At 34.8% G+C, this 26,159-nt stretch overlaps 2 protein-coding genes across 9 annotated transcripts in view; one reads left to right on the top strand and one right to left on the bottom strand.

Annotated features, from left to right (window-relative positions):
• LOC561565 (neuropeptide FF receptor 2) overlaps positions 1–21,494 on the bottom strand; it is a 77,121-nt gene extending 55,627 nt beyond the window's left edge. For all 3 annotated transcript variants that reach the window (XM_073952338.1, XM_068221453.2, XM_073952339.1), the window contains exon 1: positions 21,395–21,494. The gene's annotated coding sequence lies outside the window, so the exon portion shown is untranslated. The remainder of the gene's footprint in view (positions 1–21,394) is intronic.
• glipr2 (GLI pathogenesis-related 2) overlaps positions 15,500–26,159 on the top strand; it is an 11,711-nt gene continuing 1,051 nt past the window's right edge. The window contains exons 1-13 of one of the 6 annotated variants that reach the window (NM_001423664.1): positions 15,500–15,870; positions 18,787–18,813; positions 20,002–20,211; positions 21,415–21,492; positions 21,587–21,769; positions 22,256–22,354; positions 22,498–22,710; positions 22,928–23,005; positions 23,079–23,261; positions 23,645–23,767; positions 24,993–25,211; positions 25,297–25,374; positions 25,525–26,159. The exon at positions 25,525–26,159 is cut by the window's right edge and continues 1,051 nt beyond it. In NM_001423664.1, coding sequence (NP_001410593.1) covers positions 18,807–18,813; positions 20,002–20,211; positions 21,415–21,492; positions 21,587–21,769; positions 22,256–22,354; positions 22,498–22,710; positions 22,928–23,005; positions 23,079–23,261; positions 23,645–23,767; positions 24,993–25,211; positions 25,297–25,374; positions 25,525–25,685 — 1,632 coding nt within the window. In that variant the 5' untranslated portion in view covers positions 15,500–15,870; positions 18,787–18,806 and the 3' untranslated portion in view covers positions 25,686–26,159. Of the gene's footprint in view, positions 15,871–18,786; positions 18,814–20,001; positions 20,212–21,414; positions 21,493–21,586; positions 21,770–22,255; positions 22,355–22,497; positions 22,711–22,927; positions 23,006–23,078; positions 23,262–23,350; positions 23,768–24,992; positions 25,212–25,296; positions 25,375–25,524 lie in introns of all 6 variants that reach the window. The other 5 variants (XR_012405762.1, XM_068221100.2, XR_012405763.1 and 2 more) reach the window with 5 other exon arrangements.

Genomic DNA, 26,159 nt, shown 5'->3' with positions numbered 1-26,159 from the left:
TAAGTTGGCGGTGCGTTACGCTGTGGTGACCCCTGATGTATAAAGGGACTAAGCCGAAGGAATATGATGATGAATTTTGTATAATTGGTTGAGTCAGAAACAAGATGTTTGATTTTTCAGAAACTTTGAGAAATAATCCTGAAACAAGAGCCCTGCTCAAATCATGTGTTGAGCTGGTAATAACAATGTACAATATGCACTTTTTAGTGTAGGAGATGAACTTTCAAACCTTAGTTCTATGATACACTGTTTTACAGTGGTACAAGATATACAGTTGAAGTCAGAATTATTAGCCCTACCTAATTTTTTTTTCTTTTTTAATTATTTCCGAATTGATGTTTAACAGTTTTCACAGTATGTCTGATAATATTTTTTTCTTCTGAAGAAAGTCTATTTCGGCTGGATTAAAAGTAGTTTTTAATTTTTTAAAAACCATTTTAAGGTCAAAATTATTAGCCCCTTTAAGCTAATTTGTTTTCTATAGTCTACAAAACAAACTATTATACAATAACTTGCCTAATTACCCTAGCCTGCCTAGTTAACCTAATTAACCTATTTAAGCCTTTAAATGTCACTTTATGCTGTATAGAAGTGTCTTGAAAAATATCTAGTCAAATATTATTTCCTGTCATCATGGCAAAGCTAAAATAAATCAGTTATTAGAAATTAGACATTTAAACTATTATGATTAGAAATGTGTTTTAAAAAAAATCATCTCTCCGTTAAACAGAAATTAGAGGAAAAAATAAACAGGGGGGGGGGGGGGGGGGGGGGCAAAAAATTCTGACTTCAGCTGTATATAACAATGTATTTCTGGATACAGGTCTGGAAGATCACTGGCACCCTGAAGCACACTTAATACTTTAATTTGCAGTTTCACATCTCATGTTTCACCTTATTTATTAAAATCTTTTTCAGGTATATCTTTTTACTTGCAAAATATCTCATCCATTTTTCTGTCATCCTTCTGCAGCATTCCTTGTCCATGATTACGCCTTCGTTTTTACAATTTCTATAGTATTAAACCTTTGAAGGCATTTCGAAGTTTCTGACTGTTTACTGTGAGTTTGGGCTGCAATATCATGGCATACCCTGGGCCCAATACAAGTGCTGGATGGGCGAATCACTGCCAAAAACTTCCGAACCATTCTGGAACATGTCCAACCAATGGTGCAAACATTGTATCCTAAAGGCGGTGCCGTGTATCAGGATGACACAGTGGTTCGATGAACATGAAAGTGAAGTTGAACATCTCCTCTGGCCTGCACAGTCACCCAATCTAAATATTATTGAGTCACTTTGTGGAGTCTCGTAGAAGCGAGTCAGGGAACGTTTTCCTTCACCAGCATCACATAGTAACCTGGCCACTATTCTGAAAGAAGAATGGTTCAAAATTCCTCTAGCCACTGTGCAGGACCTATATCTGTTATTCCCAAGACAAATTGATGCTGTATTGGCTGCAAAAGGAGGCCCTTCACCATGCAATTGAATTGTTGTACTCTAAAACCGGGCATTTCAGTTTTATTGTTCAACCATGGTCTGCTCAGCTTCATTTACATTGCTTTATGTTTGTGCTAGGTTTGAAATCTTTGGATTGTTCTCTATTATTGTGTGCTAAAATCACAATGGTATAATGACTGTTATAAAATAAAGAATAAATCATAACAAAAAATAAAATTCAAATGCAGGCTGACGTTTTAATTAAAAAATTAGTTGTTGAAACAACACACCTGTTACTGGTACTGGCAGGGCTTGTAGCCACCAGCACTGGCAGGGATTGTAGATGGGGGGAGTGAATTACCAAAACTCACTTCCATCCTCAATGCCACAGCACGGCACGGGACCCAGATGTGTGTTCACTAGTGTGAGTCACTTTAGATAAAAGCATCTGCTAAATGCCTAAATGTAAATGTAAAACACAGCCAGGGTCACAGTGAAGGACAGCAAGCATTGTACCAGACAAGCCACCTGCACTTTACGGTCTGTTAATGCAAACGCTTTGGGGGTTACAATAAAACAAATTCAGATTGACTGCACTGAAAGTCTGAAAACAGTTTAAAGCTTTGAACAAATTTCCAATTAGGAGGATTATAACTTTTTACCTTTTCTCTTGCTGCATCTCTATTTCCCATTTTTCAACAATCTAGACTGAGCCCCAGATATATCAGAGACAATTAACATGAGGAGAAATACAGACACATAAATGAAACGCAAAGAAGAACTTTCTACCCATTCTTGTGTGAGTGAAGTGACACAAAAATAGCAGAGTTGTCTTGAGTGCAGATAGACACGGTGTACTTCTGTACCATGAAAAAGGGATTTAATGAAGACTGTAATTATTTACAGCAGTGCGATAGCACAGGGACACGTATAGAAGACAGGATCTTGGCTGTAATTCCTGAATTTTTAACCCTGTAAAACCTGATGTGTGAATGTGATAGCCTGGGACAAAAAATAGATAGCCTTGGAAATCTAGTGAATATTTTTCTTCTCTTAGTGTTGATAGATTAGACTTAATGGCTTCTACATGTGCCTATGGAGCTCACACTCAGGTAGAAAATAAAACATTGCAGTTTTTTAGAGACCTAAACTAAGCAATTTTATGCCATGTAGCGCATTTGACAAGGGCATTTTTGATAATCTAGTTAGCCTAATTAACAATATAAATTGTATTTTGTGAACGCAAGGCATTATCTGATCCAATTAAAGGTCATTCATAAGTTCCATTATTCTAAATTAAAACTTCATAAAACATTCCCAACAATCTTTTCATGTTGTAATAAGTTCAATGTATCAACAGGAACTCTGTTTCATTCTTTGTGGTCATGCAGTAAACTATTTAAATTACTTTTTTAGTGTATTCAGTCAATGTGGAACCTGATCCTAGTATTGGACTTTACTTTTAGGAGCAGAGGGCAGCTCTTGCATAAGAAACCAAACACAAGCAATATTTGTATGTGTATTTCAAAAAAAAATTTATTTAAAAAAAAAAAAAAAAAAAAAGATTTTACAAATGTATAGAAGTCTGATGCTGTCCCCACCTTTGAAATTTGGGCAGAGGAACTTGGAAATATGTTACACTTAGAAGAACTGAGATCCACATTAAGTGACAAATTGTCAATTTTCAAAAAGATTTGAGAACCATTCATACTATTTTTGCAGACAAACTGAACTGATTAGACTATTGTGTTAATTTAATTATTTTATTTTATTTTTTTATTTATAAATATCTTTTAATAATTTTATAATGTCTCTTTTGGTTTCATTGTCCATGTACAACTTGCTTTAATTTTTAATTTTTGTCCCTGCCAGTTCCTTATTATGATTGTAAATGTTACTCTTAAGACTTAAGACTTCCTTTTTGTAGTAAGCTAAATTTACTGTGATAGAGTACTTCCAAGAGAACTAATGTATGGTCCATATCTCTTGTAAGTATTTAGGCGGTACTGTATGTATGAAGGTTTTTTCAATGAAAATAAAAATAAAGAGTTAAAAAAAAAAGCCATTATAAATCATACTCTTATTTTTTAAAGATTTGCCACAACCCTAAGAAATGCATTTTAACCCTTTTAACAACATCAATTTTAATGATATCAAATACACCATCCTGTGTAAGGTTATTGATAACTGTCATATAGGAATGTATGAATGAGAGCTCCATGTGTTGCTGAGTCTGCAGTGTGACTGAATTTTACTAATTATAAAAAGTACTTCAGAAAGTACTACAGTTCAGAAACCGATAAAAATGATAGCTATCATGTGAAAAGACACGCCCTTAAATGAGAGCTTTTTTATTTTTATTTTTTATAAAATGTACTACAGTTTAGAAACATGTCCATTATACCACACAGATATACAGTAGACAACATTTAAAGTGGATCATCACATTTCTTTAAAATTATTTAACAACTCCCATTCTTATCATTGGACAATTTTCAAAAACATTTTTGATTCACTTCAAACATTGACTGTATATAAGGCATTGGTATCCTAAAAAGCATCTCTAGCTCCTCAATTCCACTACTGGTTCTCATTTTTCCACAACAGATAAATTAATATGTAAATTAATTAGCAAAGTGTTTAATCAATACGAACAGCAAATCCATTTTGGATTTGAATAAGCACAGAAATTGCATAAAAATACAAACTACTATTCTCACTTTGGGGACTGTGTATACACTAGTTTAACTGCTCATTAACAAAAAAAAAAAAAAAAATTCCAATCAGCCATTTACAAAGCCAGCACTTTTAGACATGATTACAACAATCCGCAGAAACAGGATGGGAAATTTGGAAAAAGGTCCTCTGGTCTGATGAGGCTAAATTTCTGCTGTGAAATTCGAGAGGTAGAGCCAGAATTTGATTTGAATAATTATGGCAGTTCAGGTTGGTGGTGTAATTGTGTGGCAGATCAATTTTTGGCACACTTTGGGCTTCTCAAACTGGCTATCTGAGTATTATTATACTGACCACAGTGTGCCTATTAGAGTTTTGCCAGTTTGAAAATGTTATTTTATTCTCACAGAAGCTCAAAATGAACAAAAAGAAAAAAACTCTGCCTATGTTTTACATTCAAAATCATTTTTAGAACAATGCCTATATTGTTAACTTTATAGCTATATGATGCAAATAGGCCTTTATACAAGCACTCTCAGGGTTCACAGAAATGTTCCAAGCTGGTGGCCATCAGACTAAAACTGTTGACAGGTAGCACATCAAACTTACAGCCAAGAGAGAAGTTTTTCTGGCACATGCTCTGAAAAAGCAATTGCCTGAAGAGCAAGTGTATCACTGCCATAGTGATGTTTAATGAAGCAGACTTACACCCAGCATGTTTCTAGTCAATTAGAGTGTAAGTGTGTCCAAACGCCCACAGGCTTGTTGGATTGATGCGTGTTTAATGAATCACATGTGTTGAAGCACATAAAGTATGGACTGATTAGAGAAACACTTCAAAACCACTAGGAAAACTGCTTTTGATGTTAAATAAGTTCTCAACGTGGGGAAATAAACACTGATATTTGCTTACTTTTTTAAATTAAGATCTGTGTCTTGAATTACAAATATGGTGCGAGACATAAATCTGGAGATTATTTATACACATAATAACTCTCAACTCAAAGAACATAAATAAAAGGGAAATATTTTATAGATTGCAAATGAAATCCTGTAATGTTTAACTTTTGGGTAAATTTGAAAACACTACATGATTCTAATCATCTTTCTAATCATGTTTAACACCCAGAATTGTTTTTGTACAACTCCCAGAATAACATAAATTCATAAATATATTTAAACGGGAACTGAAATATAGCTAAAGCTTTTTAAAACTCCCTAAAATCACAAATTAATAATACATGATGTCTCAGTTCAAGCATTAAAACTTAGCGAAAGGGAATGCAGGAAATATTCCTTTTGATAACTGAGGTTCGACAGACCAATGCATTTGAATTTTTTCGAGACAGATGCTCAAATGAGATCTAACAGCAAAGAAAGAGCAGGTTCACAGGTTTATTTAGGGGTTTGATGCATGCTAGCAGAATACAGCATTTACAGCAAGAATCAAGCAAACAAACAACATTCAAAGAGGAAGGACACACACAGAGCTGTCCATCTCCATCAATTACCAAAAAAAACTTTTGCAAATATGGCTCTGTATTCTCTGATCTAATATGTACTTCTAAATTTATTTAAAAGAAACCAATGCTTGTTCATAAAGCCACTTGCTTTTCGTCAGTGGAGGAAAATCTTTACAGAGACGTCCAGTGTATTCCACATTGAATAAAACAGAAAGAAATAAAATGATTAAGGCAGCCTGTGATAGAAAGCAGATGGCATCGCAAGCAAAATAACGAAAGCATTTCACGGAACTGTTTGTTCATATTTACTGGCATTTTCTTAGATAATGTTTGCAAAAGAACATGAACTGGTTCAAATTAACCCAAAACTGGCTGGAAATTCTCTGATTTTACTAATGTCAGCTATTCAAATTCTTCAGGTTTCTCAAAACTGTAGGAAAATAAATTGTGGTCTTACTTTACAATAAAGCTAATGATAGTTCATGTATTGACTACGATGAACTCACTCACTTTCCATTGGCTTATTCCCTGCTTTATAAGGGGTCACTACAGTGGAACGAACAGCTTATTGCGTCATGTGGATGTACTCAGAAATGCAGTTGTTTGCTTTTGTCTTCAGATTAACAAATTACAAGTGATGAAAATTTCAAAGCGTTATTGATTTGAGTAAAAGACACATTGTTATAATTTTTTTTTTTTTTGCTATCTCCTTTTTGTTACAAAGTGATCCTATTTATGAGAAGGATCAGCAGTGTTTCAATCCATTATGAAAAAGATAATCAAAATATTACTCAATCTATTTAAAAACTCCGGCAGACACAGCCATTTTAGAAATGGCAATTTTTACACACTATAGCTTTACAGTGGCGTGCTCATGGAACACACCAACATGGAATAACATGGAATAACAGGAGATTAAAATCTTTAAAACGTTCCTAAAAACATCCTTTCAGCAACAGCAGTGACAGGAGAACAGTATTTAAGAGAGTGGACCTTGAATCTATATGCCAGTTATTAAAATGAATACAACATTCTGCCTTTATAAATGAAGATTTTGTCTGGACACAGATATTGTACAATGTATCAACTTTCTGCTCACTACTTGTAAAGCAATGAAACTGTCTATTATCACTTTCTCAAAAAAGTATTTTGCTGCTTGTTCAAACTACTTATTTCATGAGTTGAAACAACATAATTCTTAAGGTCTTTTGGGGACAACTTATTTGTGTTGTTTAATCCACTTAGATTTGTAAAAAACAACAATTAAGTTCAATTATTAAGGCTTTATTATAAAACAGTGTGAATAATATTGAGTAAATAATCATGTTTATGAAATGGTGCTGCCTTATGGGACAATAAAGCACTTTGTTTCATGCCTAATTGGGTTAAATGCAGAGTACAAATTCTGAAAATAGATCATCATACCTTTAGGTATTATTTAGGCATGGTTAATACGGGCGATTGATCACCTAGGGCGGCCTCTTGCTGGGGGCAGCATGCCCCATGCCCCCAGTAAAAATCAGCGGTGCAAAGCTTTGAGATATGATTTACCTTGCAAGTGTATTAATTCAGAGTGATAATCCCAGAAAAAAGATGTTAGGGGGCTTTGTGGCATATTTTGCACGTGCAAGTTTGTTCTTCTTTTTCTGCAACCAAAACAAAAACTTAATAAAAATACATACTAAAATATATCAATTTGTTTTCAATAAATGTAAAAATATATTTATATTATTATAAATAATTTTAATAATTATTAATATTTATTATTATTATTATTATTATTATTATTATGCATTCATTCTTTTCTTTTTTTCAGGTTAGTCCCTTTATTAATCAGGGGTTACCACAGCAAAATGAACCGCCAACTTATAAAATGTTTTTCGCAGTGCATGCCCTTCCAGCTGCAACCCAACACTAGGAAACACCAACAGACTCTTGCATTCACACTCATACACTACGGCCAGTTTAGTTTATTCAATTCACCTAAAGCCCATGTCTTTGGACTATAGGGGAAACCTAAGCACCCGAAGGAAACCCATGCGAACACTAGGAGAACAAGCAAAAACCACACAGAAATCCCAACTGGCCCAGGACTCAAACCAGTGAACTTCTTGCTATGAGGCAACAGTGCTAACCACTGAGCCACCGGTGCCACCCACTGCACTGACATGTTTTTTCTAAATTATTCAAAAGAATTTAAAATGACTGCTAACCCATCTAAGATCTTTCATACAGACCTTTCACAATATAGGATTAATATTTTAATTTAAAGTTGCGATATGAGGCAGGAAACAACTATTGGTACTAATTAAAAAATTGGGCTAGTTTTTGAAGGATCTCTACTCCAGTGCTACACTACTGTTGCGGTACTGTAAGATGTGTTCCATGTGAAGCCCAATTATTCTGCAGACTAGCTGCTTCTCCAATTATTTTCAGTAGGCCACAAATTTTTTGTCCTCTGCTTGTGCTTGGACCTGAAGCTGGAGCCTCTTATCTTGATCAGCCACAATTCCACAGAAGGGCCTTTTCAACTGAATTAACTATAGGACTCTACTCATTGTTCTTCATAGCAGCCTTCAAAGAAAGCTTTGCTTGGAGTAAACAAAACCTGAAATTTGCAGCATAATAGTGTATTTTTAGAAATAATGAGAGCGTTTACCATGACTGGGGGTCTGGAAACTCTATTCAAATTACACATTAAAATGGCAGTAATAACCATATAATGCCTATATAAGAGAAAAAACATAAACTTAAAAGCTCAGAATCTCAAGAAGAGGAGTAGAGTATCCACTAGTTTAATATGAAAAATAACATTAAGAATAGAGTATAGTATGCGTTCTTCTAACTCGCAAGTTATATTCCAATAAATCCGATTAAAAGTATAAAAACTGGAAGTTGCTGAGCCTTTTATTCACTATATGTTGATGTACTTCCATCTGAAACAAAATATTTAGTAGAGATTGAGAAGATTTGAAGTGTGAGGTGATGTCAAACGATCCATTAAGGTGAAGTGACAACATCATGTGACCACAAACACACACTCGGGCATTTGCTGAGCTCTAGTCAGTCAGAGGCTGCTTCGAGCACAGATTTCCAGGTGAGAGCAGAGCACGTCAGACGGTTCATCCCGAATCTACCGCTGGATCTCATCTCACTATATTTTGTTAAACATGATATTTAATTCATCATGTCTATGTCTAACCACATATTCCTAGACTTTGGTCTTTTGAATCTATAACTTGTTCTCAATAACGTGTTTTGACTGATCGCAAATATAAGTTAATAAATTAATTTATAACCACATACACAATTCTGCACATTTGACTGATTTCTTGTCTTTATTTCCTATAATGTATAAACGTATTGTACAATATACTTTTATAATGGCTATTATTGATTTTTAAAACTGATATTCAGTAAAAGAGTTTTTTTTTTTTTTTCATTGAAAATGAAAATAGGCAGTTGTGTTGCTAATATCAAAATGAAAATTGACAGTTTCTTATATCATGTTTTTTCATTTTATTGTTAAGAAAGTGAAACAGCGTAGCAAGTGATGTGAATGATGTTATAAAGTACACTGTTCCCTTTGAAGATTTACCCAACGTGTCCTCGGATGCAGGACTGATGTTTATGTAGGATACTTAATATTGAGGAAAAAGCTCTAATCAGAATATCAGAATATCAGGTGAATATCTGTAGCCGTACCTCTGTTTTCAGATGTCTCAGTTTTGCCCCATCCACAGTGAGACAGGGCAGCAGCACTTCAAAATAAAAAACAACCTCTTTGGGGATTTTAAAACACTCCGTTTTCGGGGGGTATAGGCAGAACCATAGCAAAACGCATGCGTTTTAAAATGAAAACATTAGTTTAAATGACGCCATAGTAATTTAGCAGATGCTTTTTTCCAAAGCAACTTACAATTAGTAGGCAATGAATAGGCATTCAGCAAGTCACCAAGAGGATGCAAAACACACAAGAATAGCAAATTATACAAAGAAACTGTTTGTGCACATAAATGTACACATAAATAGTGCAAATAAATGCACTTTTTTATAAAAATATGGAATAACCTGCCTAGTTCAGCAAAAAAAAAAAAAAAAACAATGCTCTAAACCAAACGGTCATACTAAAATAAAGATTGTAAATATTAACTTCACACAGGCTTTAACCCCCTTCCATGTAAAAAAAATACTGTAACCTGCATTTACTTCTTAATTGAAAAAGATAATTTCAAATGCTAAATGATTTTAAATAAAAAAAATAAATGCATTAAATGGAAACCGTACCAATTAACATTAAAGGAATTACTATTAAAGACTATACAATGTGTAAATATTTTTTTTACGTACAGCGGTTTTAAACAGAAATGCAAAATAGAAATAAAAACTCTTTAAAATGGTTTAAAATAGTCTGTTTCGTCTTTCTTTGAAATGTGAATAATGCTCTCTTCTCAGATAAACCAGGCTTGTGTGGCTTGCTCTGTAGTCCACTGGCAGCTGAAGGATACTTCTTTAAAGATAAATGAAAAGAATCAAATCCATGTGCCCAGAATGTAAACAAGTGTTAAAAGTTAAACAAGTATTTTTCTTTTCTTTTTCTTAGTAATAAAGAATTTAATTAATGATGAAGCTGATAAATGTTTTGATTAAACAAATCTAAAAACAATATTTGAATCTCTAAACAAAATAATGACTGTAAAGCTTCAGATATGTCATAATGACAAACAAGTTTCAGAATTTCAGTTATATCTTTTCAATGACCTCAAAAATGTTAAATTATGAGATTTTCCAGCACACACTCATGTAGCTTAATTTTCTTTGCTCTCATTCGCTGTGTTTTGACAAATCACTCTTTTGCTTCATTTGAAATGAGAGATTAAAATGTCACACCTTTCATGTAAGCAGCTGAAAGCATGTGAAGTGGAAAATTAATATTTTCCCCCATCGATCAAAGACATTTGTAAACATTCCAACTGTATCTATACTTTTCATCACAAGCCAGCACTTTTTACAATTTTATTTTTCATATAAAAATCTCTTTCTTCTTCTCATTCATTCATTCATTCATTCATTGTCTTGTCGGCTTAGTCCCCTTATTAATCTGGGGTCACAGCGGAATGAACCGCCAACTTATCCAGCTAGTTTTTACGCAGCGGATGCCCTTCCAGCCGCAACCCATCTCTGGGAAACATCCACACATACACACACACACACACACACACACACACACACACACACACACACTATGGACAATTTAGCCTACCCAATTGACTTGTACCGCATGTCTTTGGACTGTAGGGGAAACCGGAGTACCCGGAGGAAACCCACGTGAACGCAGGGAGAACATGCAAACTCCACACAGAAATGCCAACTGAGCCGAGGATCGAACCAGCGACCTTCTTGCTGTGAGGCGAACGTGCTACCCACTGCGCCACTGTGTCGGCTTTCTTCTTCTCTTTCTTTATTATTGATTTCTTTCAAATCAATAATAAAAATTAAATACGATGAATTTGTTCATTGTATCTGTAAATCTGTAGTTTTATTTAATGATAAATCTGTATGATAGACAATGTTGTAAACTTTACATCATGCCTTATTAGACAATTAAAGGAGGATATTTCACATTCTTGAGAAAGAGAACTATTCACATGAGCTCATTTTTTTTTTCCTGCGGATGTGATAGAGTGTTTGATTGCCTCATATCATGGCTTTCACTTCCTTTTTTCAAGAAAAAAAATTATGTAAATCGTGAAAGCATTGAATGCTATTTTCCAACATGTCTTATAATCTGTTGATTTTGTAGCCTATACACAGGGGGAATTATCAATATTGTACCCAATTAAAATTCTTTCAAATTAATGATTGATCTATACATATTTATTAAAAGGTTATATCTCAAAAGAAAGTAAATGAAAATGACTCCACTGAAAGTCTAAACATATTCATACACATGTATTAACATACTTCCATACCAGTTTCAGGAACATCTACAGTAATTAGGATTTCAGCTGCAAGTGGTAATTCAGTGTGGCAGGATTTAATACTAATTGGACTCATGTAAATGACTTAGCCTGTCAGGTTCTTGGTCATTTGTGACATTATTTTCTGCCTCATATCAAATTAGCGCAGAACAAGGTTGGAATACTTAAATGTTTTCCTCCCATCTGCAGTTGCTACAGTATATGACCCCAACTGTGATGTTACTGATGCTCTACATTCATTACCGCGCACATATGCATGCATACTTTTGTGTGTGTGTGTGTGTGTGTGTGTGTGTGTGTGTGTGTGTGTGTGTCTGTGTGTGTGTGTCTGTCTGTCTGTCTGTCTGTCTGTGCGACTGAGTGAGTAAGTAAGAGAGGAAAAAACAGGCTGAGTGTAGGCATGTGACTGCAGAGATACAAAAGAAACTGGCAACCCAGAGAGAGCCGCATCTGCCCACACTGTGCCCCGGCAGAGGTGAAGACGAAGGAACAATTCTTCACCCACTGCACAAACTATCAGCACATCAGAGAAACATTCTACCCCAAACTCAAGAGCCTTAACCCTGAATTCAGTTAGACAATACAACACAACTCCAATATCTACTAGGGAAATAACTGATTGTATTCAACTAGTGGCACAATACATTAATGCCTGTGTAGCAGAGGCAAGCTAGTGAAGTGCTGTGCAGGTAAACCTCACTCCTCTGACCTCTAGTGACAGACGCTAGAGGTTATGTTCTTTAGCCTCCTTAGTACAGCAACAGACTCTCATGTGGAAAGATGCCGGTTCAATCCCAGCTGAGAGTGGATTGAGTGTTGTAGGACCAGTGGGGTTACAAAAAGAGAGAGACCAATAAAAATATCAGTGATGCGCTTGCAAATAAACAAACACACATACACATACACACACAAACCTAAATTACTATAAATGAATCATATTGATTATTATTATTTGTTATAATAGTTTTATCCATAAATGTTGATTGTTAAATGTACAGTTTATTCTGATCTAGTATTTCAGGGGTGGCCAACCCTGTTTCAAGAGAGCTACCTTCCTGGATATTTCAGTTGCAACCCATATCAAACACACCTGCCTGTAATTATCATGTGGCGTTCAGGTCTTAATTAATTGGTTCAGGTGTGTTTGATATGGGTAGCAACTGAAATCTGCAGGAAGGTGGCTCTCCAGGATCAGGGTTGGCCACCCCAGTATTATTTTATAATTTTTTTATTTGCATTTTTATTATTGTTGTTGTTATTATACTACTATATATTGTAATACTATACTACTATTTACTCTGTTTACTATGTTCCTAAAATGACATGGTATGACTTAGTTGTACTTGCTGCTAATTATGTGGAAGCACTGAATCAACGTCTGTTTGATTGAAGTGCTATTGACTTATTAGGTCAGCAAGCATACACACATGCACACACACACACACAGAGGCATCAGAAATGCAGCTCAAATGAAAAAGGTCTTATTTTGAGACTTTTTACGCAGTAATATGTCTATGCTGCCCACTAGTGGACATGTTGTAGACATTACATTAGACAGCATTAAATACAACAATATATAATTAAAAAATTAATGTGTGATATTTACTTTTTAATCATATTTTATTTTAGTCATTCTGGTTGAATAGTAAAGAGTAAATTGTTTTTAAAATGTGAAACTTGGCTATTTTTATTCTTTTTTTTTCTTTAGTTTAGAAAACTTCTGAGGAATTCCCTTTTTAGTTCTATTGAAATGCAGAGTGTATGCCTTTCATGAAACTCCCAAAGAAATTCCTAAAGCTTAACAGACAGTTAAAAAATGTAAGCATGTTTAAGCAAGTCTTTATATTCACTTCTTCATGTTTAGTCTTTACATTTGTTTTTATTCTGTTATTTTAATGCTTTTAAACTTACTGGAGGACAGATCAAACAAAATCCAAGTCTAAAAATCCAAGAGCATTTGAAAGCTGCAAAATGCTTAAAACAAACAAGCAAAAAAAAAAAAATGTGTTATAAGATGTTTATTAATCCCTTTAACAAGCCAGTAGAAAAAAATACCACCATAAAGTGTGTAGTAAGTAAGATTTTTTATGAGTAAAACAGATGGCACAGAGACCTGACCTCAATAATATCAGGTCAGTATTTTGGGTTTAGATCACAGATGTCCAGTCCTGCTTCTGGAGGGCCAACATCCTGCATTTTAGCAACAAAGCCAGCACCCCTGCCAGAAGGTTTATTATAGCTGTGTCTAAAATCAAATATTCTCTATGGGTATTTATTTATTTATTTATTTATTTATTTATAATAAATAGTTGGTTCAAACCCACTATAAAGTTCAATCCAAAATATAAATCTGTTTGTAGATCCAATCTGCATGTACTGTACCATAATTACCATTTTGTCGTTCTGACTTTTTTGATTCAGACATACATACTGCTTTTGTAAGCAATGATTAATTTTACGGTCCTGTTTTGCATTTATAAAATAGACTGCAAAAAATGTAATGCTGCTTAATCATTTAAATCATAAACATTGCTGTTAAAATTTTATTTAATAAAATGAATTTGTCTGTCAACTTACATTATTCAAACTGACTAAAATCTTTTGCTAAAACTTAATATATTATATAATATATGCATGACTAAAAATTTTTTTAAAATCTGAATAACCGATTAAAATTTGAGTAGCATACAGTATGGTGTTATTACTTTGTCATATCAGTTTTTACAGTGTACTTATTCTTAAACCTACCCCTAACTGTAAACCATGCAGTTAGTTTACACAGTCCTTTCTCATTTACGGCAAAATTATTTTACAAAATTAAAAAACTGCTTTTATTTCGTCCATAATACAAGAACCAAAACTTTCTCCAAAACAAAAAAAATTATAGGAAATACTGTACAGAAATTTCTTTGCTCCGTTAAACTGCACTTAGGAAAGATTTGAAAGAGTATTGCAATTTCACAGGAGGGCTAATACATTTGCTTTATTAGGCAAGAACACGGTTCTTGTAATACATGAAATGTAAACTAAAGTGCAACTACTGTTTTCATATGGTAAGCAGGGAAGTATGTGATTACAGGTTTAGCTAATGAGTCCGAAGACCTCGATTAGCTGGTTCCGGTGCGTTTAATTAGGGCTAAAGCAAACATTTGAGAAAGTCTCCCTCCAGAAACAGGTTTAGAAAGTCTGGTTTTCTTCGAACTGTGGGAACTCCTCAGATTTACATGGGAGAACCTATCTGCAAAATATACACTAAAGAAATATGTAAATAAATTTATGAAAACAAATGTTTTTGCCAAGTATTAAAGTGTATTTTGCTCAGCATTTTTGTCCTGTGTAAAAATATCTAAACCTTCTCTTCCTTATTTGAATGTATTGGGCCAAAAATGAAGTTTGCGTTTATAGTATGAAATTCCAAACAGTAACAGGATCAGAAAAACAATAAATTATTCATTAATTAAAGAGAAAACAACATTTTATTTCTACCCCATTGTGAATTTTTATTTTTTAAATATTTTTTAGAAAACAAAAGACAAGACAACACAAAAAACTAAGTATAATAATAACAATTTTTTTTATATTTAATTATTTTCTCTCTTTTTTGAACTGTGAGGTGGTGAACTACCCATTGTATCGCAGCTCAGATGAAAAGAGGACATAAGGAAATGCATTCATAAGGTACTTAGTACTTCGTAGTACGTTTTAATGGGACATGATTTATGAATTTTCATCTCTCCATCAATTCTCTTTCAGCCAGTTCATCACAGGGCTGCTTAAATTTTTATGACCTAAATAGAACAAAATCAACTGAACAAAACAACCTGCATTTGACTGAGAAACTGTGGTGTGCATTATACCAATATACTCACTGTGGGTGACAAAAGGAACCAAAAAAGTAACCGCAAAATAAGAAAGGAAGTGCTATCGCAACATGCAAGGGCAGGGACGACACTGAACAGCCGAGATAGCAGGAGTGAACATGAACTGAAGGCATGAAATATCACATGACTGAACAAGTCGGAGCTTTGTCCTCCTGTACTTAACAGAATTCAATTAATTTGCGATTATGAGTGTATATGTGTGTGTGTTTGTGTGCGTGTCTGTTTAGAAGGAAACCAAGCATGAAAATGCGTGTGTGTGTGTGTGTGTGTGTTTGTGTAGTAGGCTACCATCAGAATGCACTTCCCTGGTCTAGAGGGCGTTGCATCACTTGACAGATATATAGTACGGAGATTTAATGTGCAAGACAGAGTTGGCAGACAGCGCTTAAAGAAAGACAAATTCCTGCCTTTGAGCAACCAACAGAACAGGTATGTGTGTATTTTTAAGACTACAATGCATATGCGTCAATACGAGGACCTAATGTCAGTAATGTTTACTATTCCCTGTCACGTTTTTAAATAATTGCACAGTCTAATTTTTAAAATATTTGCATCCAGTAGTGTAATATCTAATGTTTTAAAAACCACAAGAGCATTTAGCTTAACATTTGTTATTTGAATTGTACTGTAAATGACATTTAGACTAGCTCTCTTAAACATTCTGGACATCTTAGACCTCAGTTGTGTTTCGACAGTATTTGGTGTATGCAAAGTACCTATAAGGATGTCCCATCAAACTGGTTTTGCTTTAATAAACAGATCAGACTTAAGGAAAACAGAAAAATACAAACATGCTCATCGCTTTAAGGCATTTTGTTAAGTGCGGTTTGAATGCTTTCATTTCTACTTCATTTTCATCTTGACTGATACTGTATGTAAATGACAAGCCATACTGTATCATGCAGATGCAGAGTGTAGCTGTCCTGCAAGAGGAGTATTGTGCGAGTGTGTCACAGCAATAACCATAGTCTTGCAACACCATTTGCTCTTTCACTGACTGACTAAGCAGGAACAGCAAAGTTTCCTGTCTCATGTACACAAATTGACAGCCACTCACAAAAAAAAAGAAAAAAAAAAAAAGAATTGAAACCTTATCTTTGCGTCAGTGCTTATTATAGTTAAAGGTTATACTCAGTCAAAGAGTAAAACAAACTGGTCTACATTCCTGACCATCTCATAGGGTAACAGGGAACATATAATGACTTTTTTCATAGCATTCACAAAAACATATATATTTATACATTTTGCCATTTCTAATTAACTGAATCACTATATCACTGTGTGTGCTAGTATGTATGGTGATAGTGACACACTTCCTTCTTCTGAGTGAAGAGATTGAGGCCTTTCTTTTGTCTCAACACTTTAAATATATTTCATGTGCTGACACTGGTACTTGACACTTCCTATTATAGTCTACAGAGTTTCTTTTCAGGAAAACTTGTAACAAAACAAAAATATGTAAGTGTAATATGTATATGTATGTAATATGTATATGTAATTATATTAAAGAAATAGTTCTCACTCTTCACTTTTCAAAACTTTGAGCTTCTTCTTCTGTTGAACACAAAGAATGATATTTTGAAGAATGCTGATTGCTGGGATTATTTGCATTTTTTGTGTTCAACAGAAATGGGAAACTCATAAAAGCTTTAAAATATATGAGGTAGAATAAATGGCAAAGATTTTTTTTTAAATGAACTATTTAAGTATTCAGAATCAGAATTAGAAAAAATCTGAATCAGAAAGAGCTTTATTGCCAGGTACAGTATGTTTATACATACGAAGAATTTGTTTTCGTGACAGAGCTTCTACAGTGCTCTGTACAGAATTATAGAGAGAGGACAAAAAAACAGATAATAAATAATTTAAATAATAAATAAATTAAATAATAAATTAAAAAAAAAAAAAAATATATATATATATATATATATATATATATATATATATATATATATATATATATATATATATATATATATATATATATATATATATAAATAGAAGAAAGTAGTGAATTCAATTATACATATTGACAAGTGTATGTAGATGTTTATTACTAAATACAAAGTTATTTGTGCAGCTGTTATGTGCAATTGGCATGAGAGGTATGCTGTCAAATAAGTGTATGTAAAAAATGTTATAGCAAGTAGTGTTGTATGGTTAACAATTTCTTTGATCAAGTGTTTATGAGATGGATTGCCTGAGAGAAGAAACTGTTTCTGTGTCGGGTTGTTCTGGTGCACAGTGCTAGTGCATAGTGTCGACCAGAAGGTAAATGTTCAAAGAGGCAGTGTGCTGGGTGTGAGGGGTCCAGAGTGATTTTGGCAGCCCTGCACTCGCTCTGGAGGAGTACAGTTCATGGACAGTAGGGCGGGTTGTACCAGTGATTCGCTCAGCAGCCCAAACTATTCGACATAGTCTTCGTAGGTCGGATTTGGTAGCTGACCTAAACCAGACAGTTATTGAAGTGCAGAGGACTGATTCAATGATGGAAATGTAGAACTGTTTCAGCAGCTATAATTGTATATTGACACTATAAATCTATGTGATGCTATATCATGTCTTTGTGAAAATGTGATGATGCTATGGTGTATTTTTAAGTCATATTAGGAGACTTGGTACTTTGACTATTGCGAAGTGAACTGAGCATACTTCTATTAACTGAATGTTAAAAAAATATGGGCCAGTATAAGACTCTGACGGTATGAAACCTTGGATAAAAATAATACGGTTTACCGTATATTGTACCGTATATGTAATATATGTATATTGTGATTACTGCTCTAATATATATATATATATATATATATATATATATATATATATATATATCAATTGATATATATATCAATGTCTTAGTAAAAAACAAAAACCTTTTTTTTCACCTTTGAACACAATATATTTTAACTTTGAGAAAAATAATAAACATATCAGGCTAAATAATTCAAATGAATCATCGACTTTTGCTGCCTTCATTATTTAAAAAATATTTTTTTAAATAAACACCAAGATTTCTTTTCAATTTAAAACGACATCTTTGGATATCTTTTCTGCTGGAGATACTGTTGTCCTAAAAACAAAAAAAAATTGCCCGTTTTTAAATCTTGACTGCATCGTCTCATGTCTATAAAATACATTTGAAAATATGTTCCTACATTAACAGATGCACTAAATTTTGTTCTGTACCATTAAAAGCAACATGAAAGCATTTCAGCCCCTTTTGTGCTGCTCTCTATTCCACAGATGCGATGGGAGTGGTTCAGGTATTCTGCTGTGGCATTTGTATCTATGCAAATTATTACTGTGGTTTAAGTAACTGCTCCGTTTAATGTGTTTGTTTTGCAGTTTCTCACGTAACTACATGCATGGCGGGTGAGTCTAGACAACTTCCTAAGACAACTCAATTTTTGTATTTTTGTTGCTTAACCTTTTCTGCTTAACTAACAGTTTAGCAGCATTTATTCAGTTCTAATATTTGTTTAAATATTTTTACTCAGTCATATTTGTTAGGGTTGTCAAATTGTCCCACAACAGTTTTATCAAGGTTGCACGTTGAGGTTAAATGTTTGACATATTGCATACATAGTGGATGAATGAAACATTTCAGGTATTGTTTAATCTACCAATTACAGAACTGGGCTAGATTATAAATTTTGCTCTGAAAGACAGCATCTGAACACCAGTGAGCTTATTTAAGAAAAGAGAATGTGTTTACTAGAAATAAATCATTTTAAGTCAAAATTGGGCAGCGCAGTGGGTAGAATGATCACCTCACAGCATGAAGGTCACTAGTTTAAGCCCCGGCTGAGTCAGTTGGCATTTCTGTGTGGAGTCTGCATGTTCTCCTTGTGTTGGCATGGGTTTCCTCCAGGTGCCTGGGTTTCCCCCACAGTCCAAAGACATGTGCTAGAGGGGAATTGGGTAAGCTAAATTGTCTTTAGTTTATGTGTGTGAATGAGAGTGTATTCCCAGTGATGGGTTGCAGCTGGAAGGGCATTCACTGCATAAAACATATGCTGGATAAGTTGGCGGTTTATTCCACTGTGGCGACCCCTGATTAATAAAGGGACTAAGCCAAAAAGAAAATAAATGAATAAATGTAGTCAAAATTTCACACATTATATAAATAAATTAGATTGGAAAGGGATTAGCATGTTTAGAGTTTTGATATTTAGGTTAGGGCCACTGGGTTAGTTTTGGCCTTTTTTTTATATTTTTACTTGCCAATATTCTAGTTTTGTTATTCAGACCTGACAAAAGGAAATTAAAGGATAGTTCACCCAAAAACTTATTTCCCTATTTTTTTCACCCTTAAGTGATTCTAAATGGAAGCCAGTGTCTGCTGCATTCCAACTTTCTTCAGAATATCTTCTTTTATGTAACAACACAAAAAGAAAGTTAAACAGTTTTGGATAGTGGAAAGTGAGCAAATGAAGACATATCAAAATTTTATATGAACTATCCTTTTAAGTCTGATCAAATTTAATATTTATACAATAAATAAATTGTGTATATATATTTGTTTCAGCACACTGTAAATCTCTGTGCTCCTCTCTGCAGGCAGCAGTTTTGAGGCCGAGTTCCTACAGGTGCACAATGCCTACCGCAAACAGCACGGAGCTCCGCCCCTCACCTTTAACAAAAACCTGTGCCGCTCCGCACAGCAGTGGGCGGAGCATCTGCTTTCAACCAAAACACTCGCACACAGCAACAAGGGCTACGGAGAAAATTTGTATTATGCTTGGAGTTCAGCTAACAAAAAACTCACAGGTCAGTTTACTACTTGCAATTAGATGGTCCATTCCAAACGGAAATATCAGCATGAAAAATAATGACCTCACTGCAAACCAAAATGCTCAAAACTGGACACTCCAAAGGGCCCTTAAGGAATGAAAAATTTTGAAAAATACAACTGAAGTTGTTAGTGTCACACACTACACTCAATTCAGAAGGGCTCTACCTATGCCATAATCCAGTGTTTCTCAACCATGTTCCAGGAGGACTACCAGCCCTGCACATATTCCATGTCTCCTTAACCAAACACACCCGATTCTGAACATCAGCTGACCTTTAATGGGTGTGAATGACAAAAGAGACATCCAAAACATGCAATCTAGGTGGTCTTTCAGGAACAAAGTTGAGAAATATCTCCCTGATCTCTTCAGAGGGACCCTTTGAAAGGATTAGGGTATAGGGATGAGCCCTTCCAAATTGAACCCTCCCACAATGTTTATTCCTTATCACTCATAATGACCGTCATATCATGAGCACTCAAAATCTGAGTTTGGGTCCAATTTGAATCCGTTTGTGTCTCCCTTTACAGGACAATAATCATAGAGCTGTATAAATAGATGCCACATTTGACTACAGATACACAGAAATGTTTGCCATCATGGTATGGTTAACAAGTTGTGTCGACTTGTTATTTACCACAAAAATGGTATAAAGTCATATCAAGCCACACCTTCCCACTGTATTATTCGTTTGTCCCTTATATAGTGCATCATGTAACGTTACCATTGTCCATATTAAGAACAGTGATATCAAGTGACCAATTTCAGCCACAGCTTTTCTCTCTTCATATTGTAGAGTGAGGGACACTTCAGATTATAGAGAACGGTAAATGGCACAAGTTGAAATGCAGGGTGATGTTATCAAAATAATTTATCCATCCAAGTTTTGAATGCACACATCTTCTAAATGTATTATATCAATAACCATATAAGACTCAAATGCTCATATTAAAAGCTATAACTAAACTTTAGGTTTGATTCCTTGGCTAGACCTACAGTACAATACAATGGAGCAGACAAAGAAACATACAAGATTTTATAATCTATTGGATTGGTTTGTGTGAACAGGCCATGTGATTTCTTATGTACTACAAATAAAAATAAGCAAATGATATAAAGCATCTGTGTTGTTTTATATGTGGAAACAGTAGGTTACATACCTTTCCCTAACTTTTTAAAGGACATGAGGCAGTGGACAGCTGGTACGGTGAAATTAAAGACTACAACTTCAGTAGGCCAGGATTTAGCTCCAAAACAGGTGAATGTACAAGCAGCCAACACATTCTGTGGTGGTTAAACGCTTAGTTTGTACGGGTCTCCTTTGCAACACTGACTCCTAGTGGTTTCTCCAGGTCACTTCACACAGGTGGTGTGGAAGGACACAAAAGAGTTGGGAGTTGGACTGGCCACTGATGGGAACACAATTTTTGTCGTGGGTCAGTACCTTCCCGCTGGAAACATCGCAAATGCAGGTTATTTTGAAAAAAATGTCCTGCCGACTGGCTCTAAACTAGATCAAAAGTCCACTGGTGCAAGTGAGTACACTTTCTAGTGAATTACTTCACGTTGTTATCCATCTATATTTTCCTGTATAGACCATTTCAATGTGGAGATGTCATTGGCCCATGAGCGTTTCCATCTTGTTATCAAACTATTTGAGAACTGTAACAAGAGGCAATTCAATCATAACTCAACATTAAAACAGCTATCAGAACATTATCAATATGTGAAGCTTTTTGTATTCTCTGAAGTTATAGAAATTAAAGATTTTAAACAAGAAACGCATTAGGACAATTGTTTTTGTTTACATCCCTCAAAATGGTCTATTTATACACATTAATAATATTAATTTGACAATAATTACTTATTAAATTTAACAAATTGTTATCATGAAATAAGTAATAACAATGATAAATCATAGTTTAAATGTTATATTTGAATTGTGAATATTGTAAAAGACAGAGGTGTTGATGAAAAGCTGTTAACTATAATAAATGTTTGATATATCTGGCAACATTCAGCTCACAAAGTGGAACAAGCTCATGGTTCATCAGGCATTCATTCAAACAAAGTGCCCTCAGTGCCTCACATTGCTGAAAAACCAACACCAGAGGGCAAAGGTACAGTAAATTTTTTTATACATCCTTGTTCTTTGCATAAAGGCAAACATGCGTAACATTGTCTTTGACGTTTTTAAATCTCAGCATGTGCACCTTTGTTGTATTTTTCATTGCAATAAAAAATCCTTTATATTCATTTGCAGCAGAAAGCAGTTTTGAGGCAGAGTTCTTGCAGACCCACAATGCATATCGAAAACATCATGGAGCTCCACCCCTTACCATAAACATAAACCTGAGCCGCTCTGCACAAAAGTGGGCAGAGCATCTGCTGTCAATCAGGACTCTCATGCACAGCAACGGAGACCATGGAGAAAATGTGTATTATGCTTATAACTCGGCTAACAAAAAACTCACAGGTCAGAGTTTAGTGACAGCTCGACAATATCAAAACATTTACTAATGTTTCATTTGCTCACCTCTCTGTCTTAGAAGTCTTTTGCATAATACTGAGAATATGTTTTTTTTTTAAATGAGCATTATGTCATTGATTTAGTTTGCTTTTTAGTTTTTAGTTTGCAATTATTATTATTTAGTTTGCATGTTTTTACCATCACAGTTTGTTAATTGATACAGGACGTGAGGCAGTGGAAAGCTGGTACAATGAAATTAAAGAGTACAACTTCAGCAGGCCTGGATTCTCCTCTAAAACAGGTGAATGTTTGTGTAAACGCTCTGGGTTGGGGTCAGTTCTGGTCTCTTTACTCACATCTGGTTCTTTCCCCAGGTCACTTCACACAGGTGGTGTGGAAGGACTCAAAAGAGTTGGGAGTTGGACTAGCCACTGATGGAAGCACAAGTTTTGTGGTGGGACAGTACCTTCCAGGAGGTAACATCACAAATGCAGGTTATTTTGAGAGAAATGTCCTACCGGGGGGATCCAAAGTAGACCTCAAAGCCACCCCACCTGGTGAGTCTACAGGTGCTTTCTATGTAAAATTGTATAGAGTTTATTGTAGAACAAACATGTGACTAAGTAATAATAATATTTTTGGCCAGGCAGTCTATGTGTCATGGTCACCAGCGATCCAGCTCGTGCAGATCGCTGAAAAACTACAGAGGGGGCAATAGACATGCATAAATCTTTCCCTTTTTACTAAAGATTTCCCTGGAGAGGAACCGTGCGTGATTGAAATGAAACTCGAGCTGTGGTCTAGGCTGGTGAACAAGGTACAGGAGTACCAGCATAATAGTGTTACTGCACATGCTGGATTGATGGTGACCATGACACTATGATATGATGCTTGAATGATACTCCCAATAATTTTAAGCCTATTTAATTTTGGTGTTCAGTGGACAAAGTTGGACAAGCTCGTGGTGCCCTTAGCATTACGTCCAACCTGTTGCCTTCATCATCTCACAGTGTTGGACCAGCACCACCGAAGACTCATTCTCCACAGAGCAGCCACTCAGAGAGTAAGCACTCAGATAAGTACTCAAATGTATATATACAATAGGTATGGAAAGTATTCATAGCCTCTTAAATTTTTAGACTTAAAGATCATTTAGATATTTTTTTCCTCATTAATGTACACACAGCGCCCCATACTGACAGAAAAAAAACATAGAAATGTTGACATTTTTTTAGATTTATTAATAAAAGAAAAACTGAAATATCACTTGGTCCTAAGTATACAGACACTCATATATTTAACTCAGCTGCTGTCCATTTCTTCTGATCATCCTTGAGATCCTTACACCTTCAAAGAGTGAAACATTTAAGTGGTCTGAATACTTTCCGTACCAACTCTATGGAGCAGTAATCTAACTAATATAAACAGTTAACTATACATGTAATGACTATACACTTCATTTAATACAGAGCAATGTTGTGCAGGATAATGTGTAAAAGAGGTATTTAAGGTTAAATAAGCAAGTAGTGCAAAATGATAGGTGGTACATTCACAAGTAAACTTTTTATTGAGTCCATGCTGAGTCATTTTAGTTTAAAGGTACAGTAGGTGATTGTCTTCAGAAACATTTTTGTTGTGCTGGTTGAAAGTTTCTTCTCATTCTAATAGTAAAGATTAGAGTAAATTATGTAAATGTATTTATATGCATTTTTATATTTTGGGTTAGGCATAAAACTAAAAAATGTTCATTCAATTAAATAGAGTCAGGCCGACATCTCTCCTAATTCCGATAAGTAGCTCAAACTGTCTGTCAGCAAATGCAGATTTGAACAACTGCGCAGCCGTTTGTACGCAGCTCCGCTGACCGCTGTTTGTGCATAGACGTGCTGCGCTTTCACGAGAGAAAAGCTGTTCGCATTGTGGAAGATCACCTACTGCATCTTTGAGAAAAAAGTTTGGTGCACATAGAGAAAAGAGTTTTTCCACAGGTGGTTTGTTCAACCCACTCACCTGTGTGAAGCCCACTCAGAAATTCGTGAATGAGGCTTCCAAATTGCGAACATATCCTTACATACACTAGTTTTAATTAGAAATTAATTTGTAATTCATAATTAGTTTGACATGCTCCCTCTAAGATTGGCTTTAAAATATAAAGACATCAGTTAAACTCATTGCTTTCATTTCACAGTACCATATGATGTCTAAAAGAGTGCATTAAAAAGATCACAACTATAGTTACCGCTCATAAATCTTTCTAATGTAACTGTTCTTTTTTTCTCGTGATGAAGGTGAGAGCTTGTTCCAGTTTCGTCAGTCTCTCCTTAAAGCTGTAAATGATTACAGACGACAACATGGGGCAAAACCTCTCTCTCTGTGCCCTGTCCTCAGTAAAGAGGCTCAGGATTGGGCAGCACATCTAGCCAGCATTGGTGCCCTACAGAACAGCAGAAAAGGTTACGGAGAGACTTTGTCTTACAAATGGACATCCAGTATGGTTCCTCCAACAGGTAAAATGGTTATTCTGCAGATGGGTCTAAAGCACACAGTATAATTAGAATGTTTGTAGAAACACTGATCTACATTTAACCGTAGGAAAAGAGGTTGCTGAAAACTGGTACAAGGATAATGTGAAGTACAACTTTGCCATTCCTGGATTTCAGAAAGGAACTGGTTGGTCATTCATTATTATTTACTCATATCAGTTTATCAGCTAGGGTGATGATGATCGTGTAAAACTGTACTGTGATTAGGTGTATAGGAAATTTTGATGTTAATTTTGCATCAAGTTTAAATCACAAAATAACTTTTATATGTGTATAGGTAACTTTACCCAGATGATCTGGAGGTCTTCAGAGCAAGTTGGTGTTGGTTTGGGATCAGATGGAAAGGGCATGTTCATTACTGTGGCCTTCTACAACCCTTCTGGAAACATCACCAACCCTGGCTTCTTCCAGGATAATGTCAGACCTTCTGGGAGGTGACCTGCTGAATAAGAAAGATTAAGAAAATTTTGCATCTTGTTTTACTTGCTAGTTTATAAATTTTTTAAAGGCATTTATCTCAGGTTTAGTGTTTGCATAGTTACTGCACTTTGCCTTTGTAGGGGAGAATATGGCAATATATTCATACAGTATGTTTGTCATCTAAATATATATCATAAACATAAACATCAGTTCACAAATTTTAGCTGCACCGTTGAATGTAGATGCTTTTTTAAAGGTTCTGGTGTAGATAAATGAATATTATTTGCTTAGGTGGTTTTCTTTCCTTTACCCTAATAAGCAATCGCATGCACCTGCTATAGATTTGCATGATTGGTTTTAATGAGAAGTGACTTCAAATGTATAGAAAGATGAGGTGATAAATCATAATGAAACATTAAAATGGATTTTGCATATTATATATGTTTAAATATGTTGCTTTAATAAAAATGTTTGTAAAATTCAAGTAATTTC

Source organism: Danio rerio, chromosome 5, assembly GCF_049306965.1.
Source record: "Danio rerio strain Tuebingen ecotype United States chromosome 5, GRCz12tu, whole genome shotgun sequence".
Taxonomy (NCBI): Eukaryota; Metazoa; Chordata; class Actinopteri; order Cypriniformes; family Danionidae; genus Danio; species Danio rerio.
The sequence above is the reverse complement of the archived record's forward strand: the minus strand, read 5'-3'. Positions and strand labels throughout refer to the sequence as shown.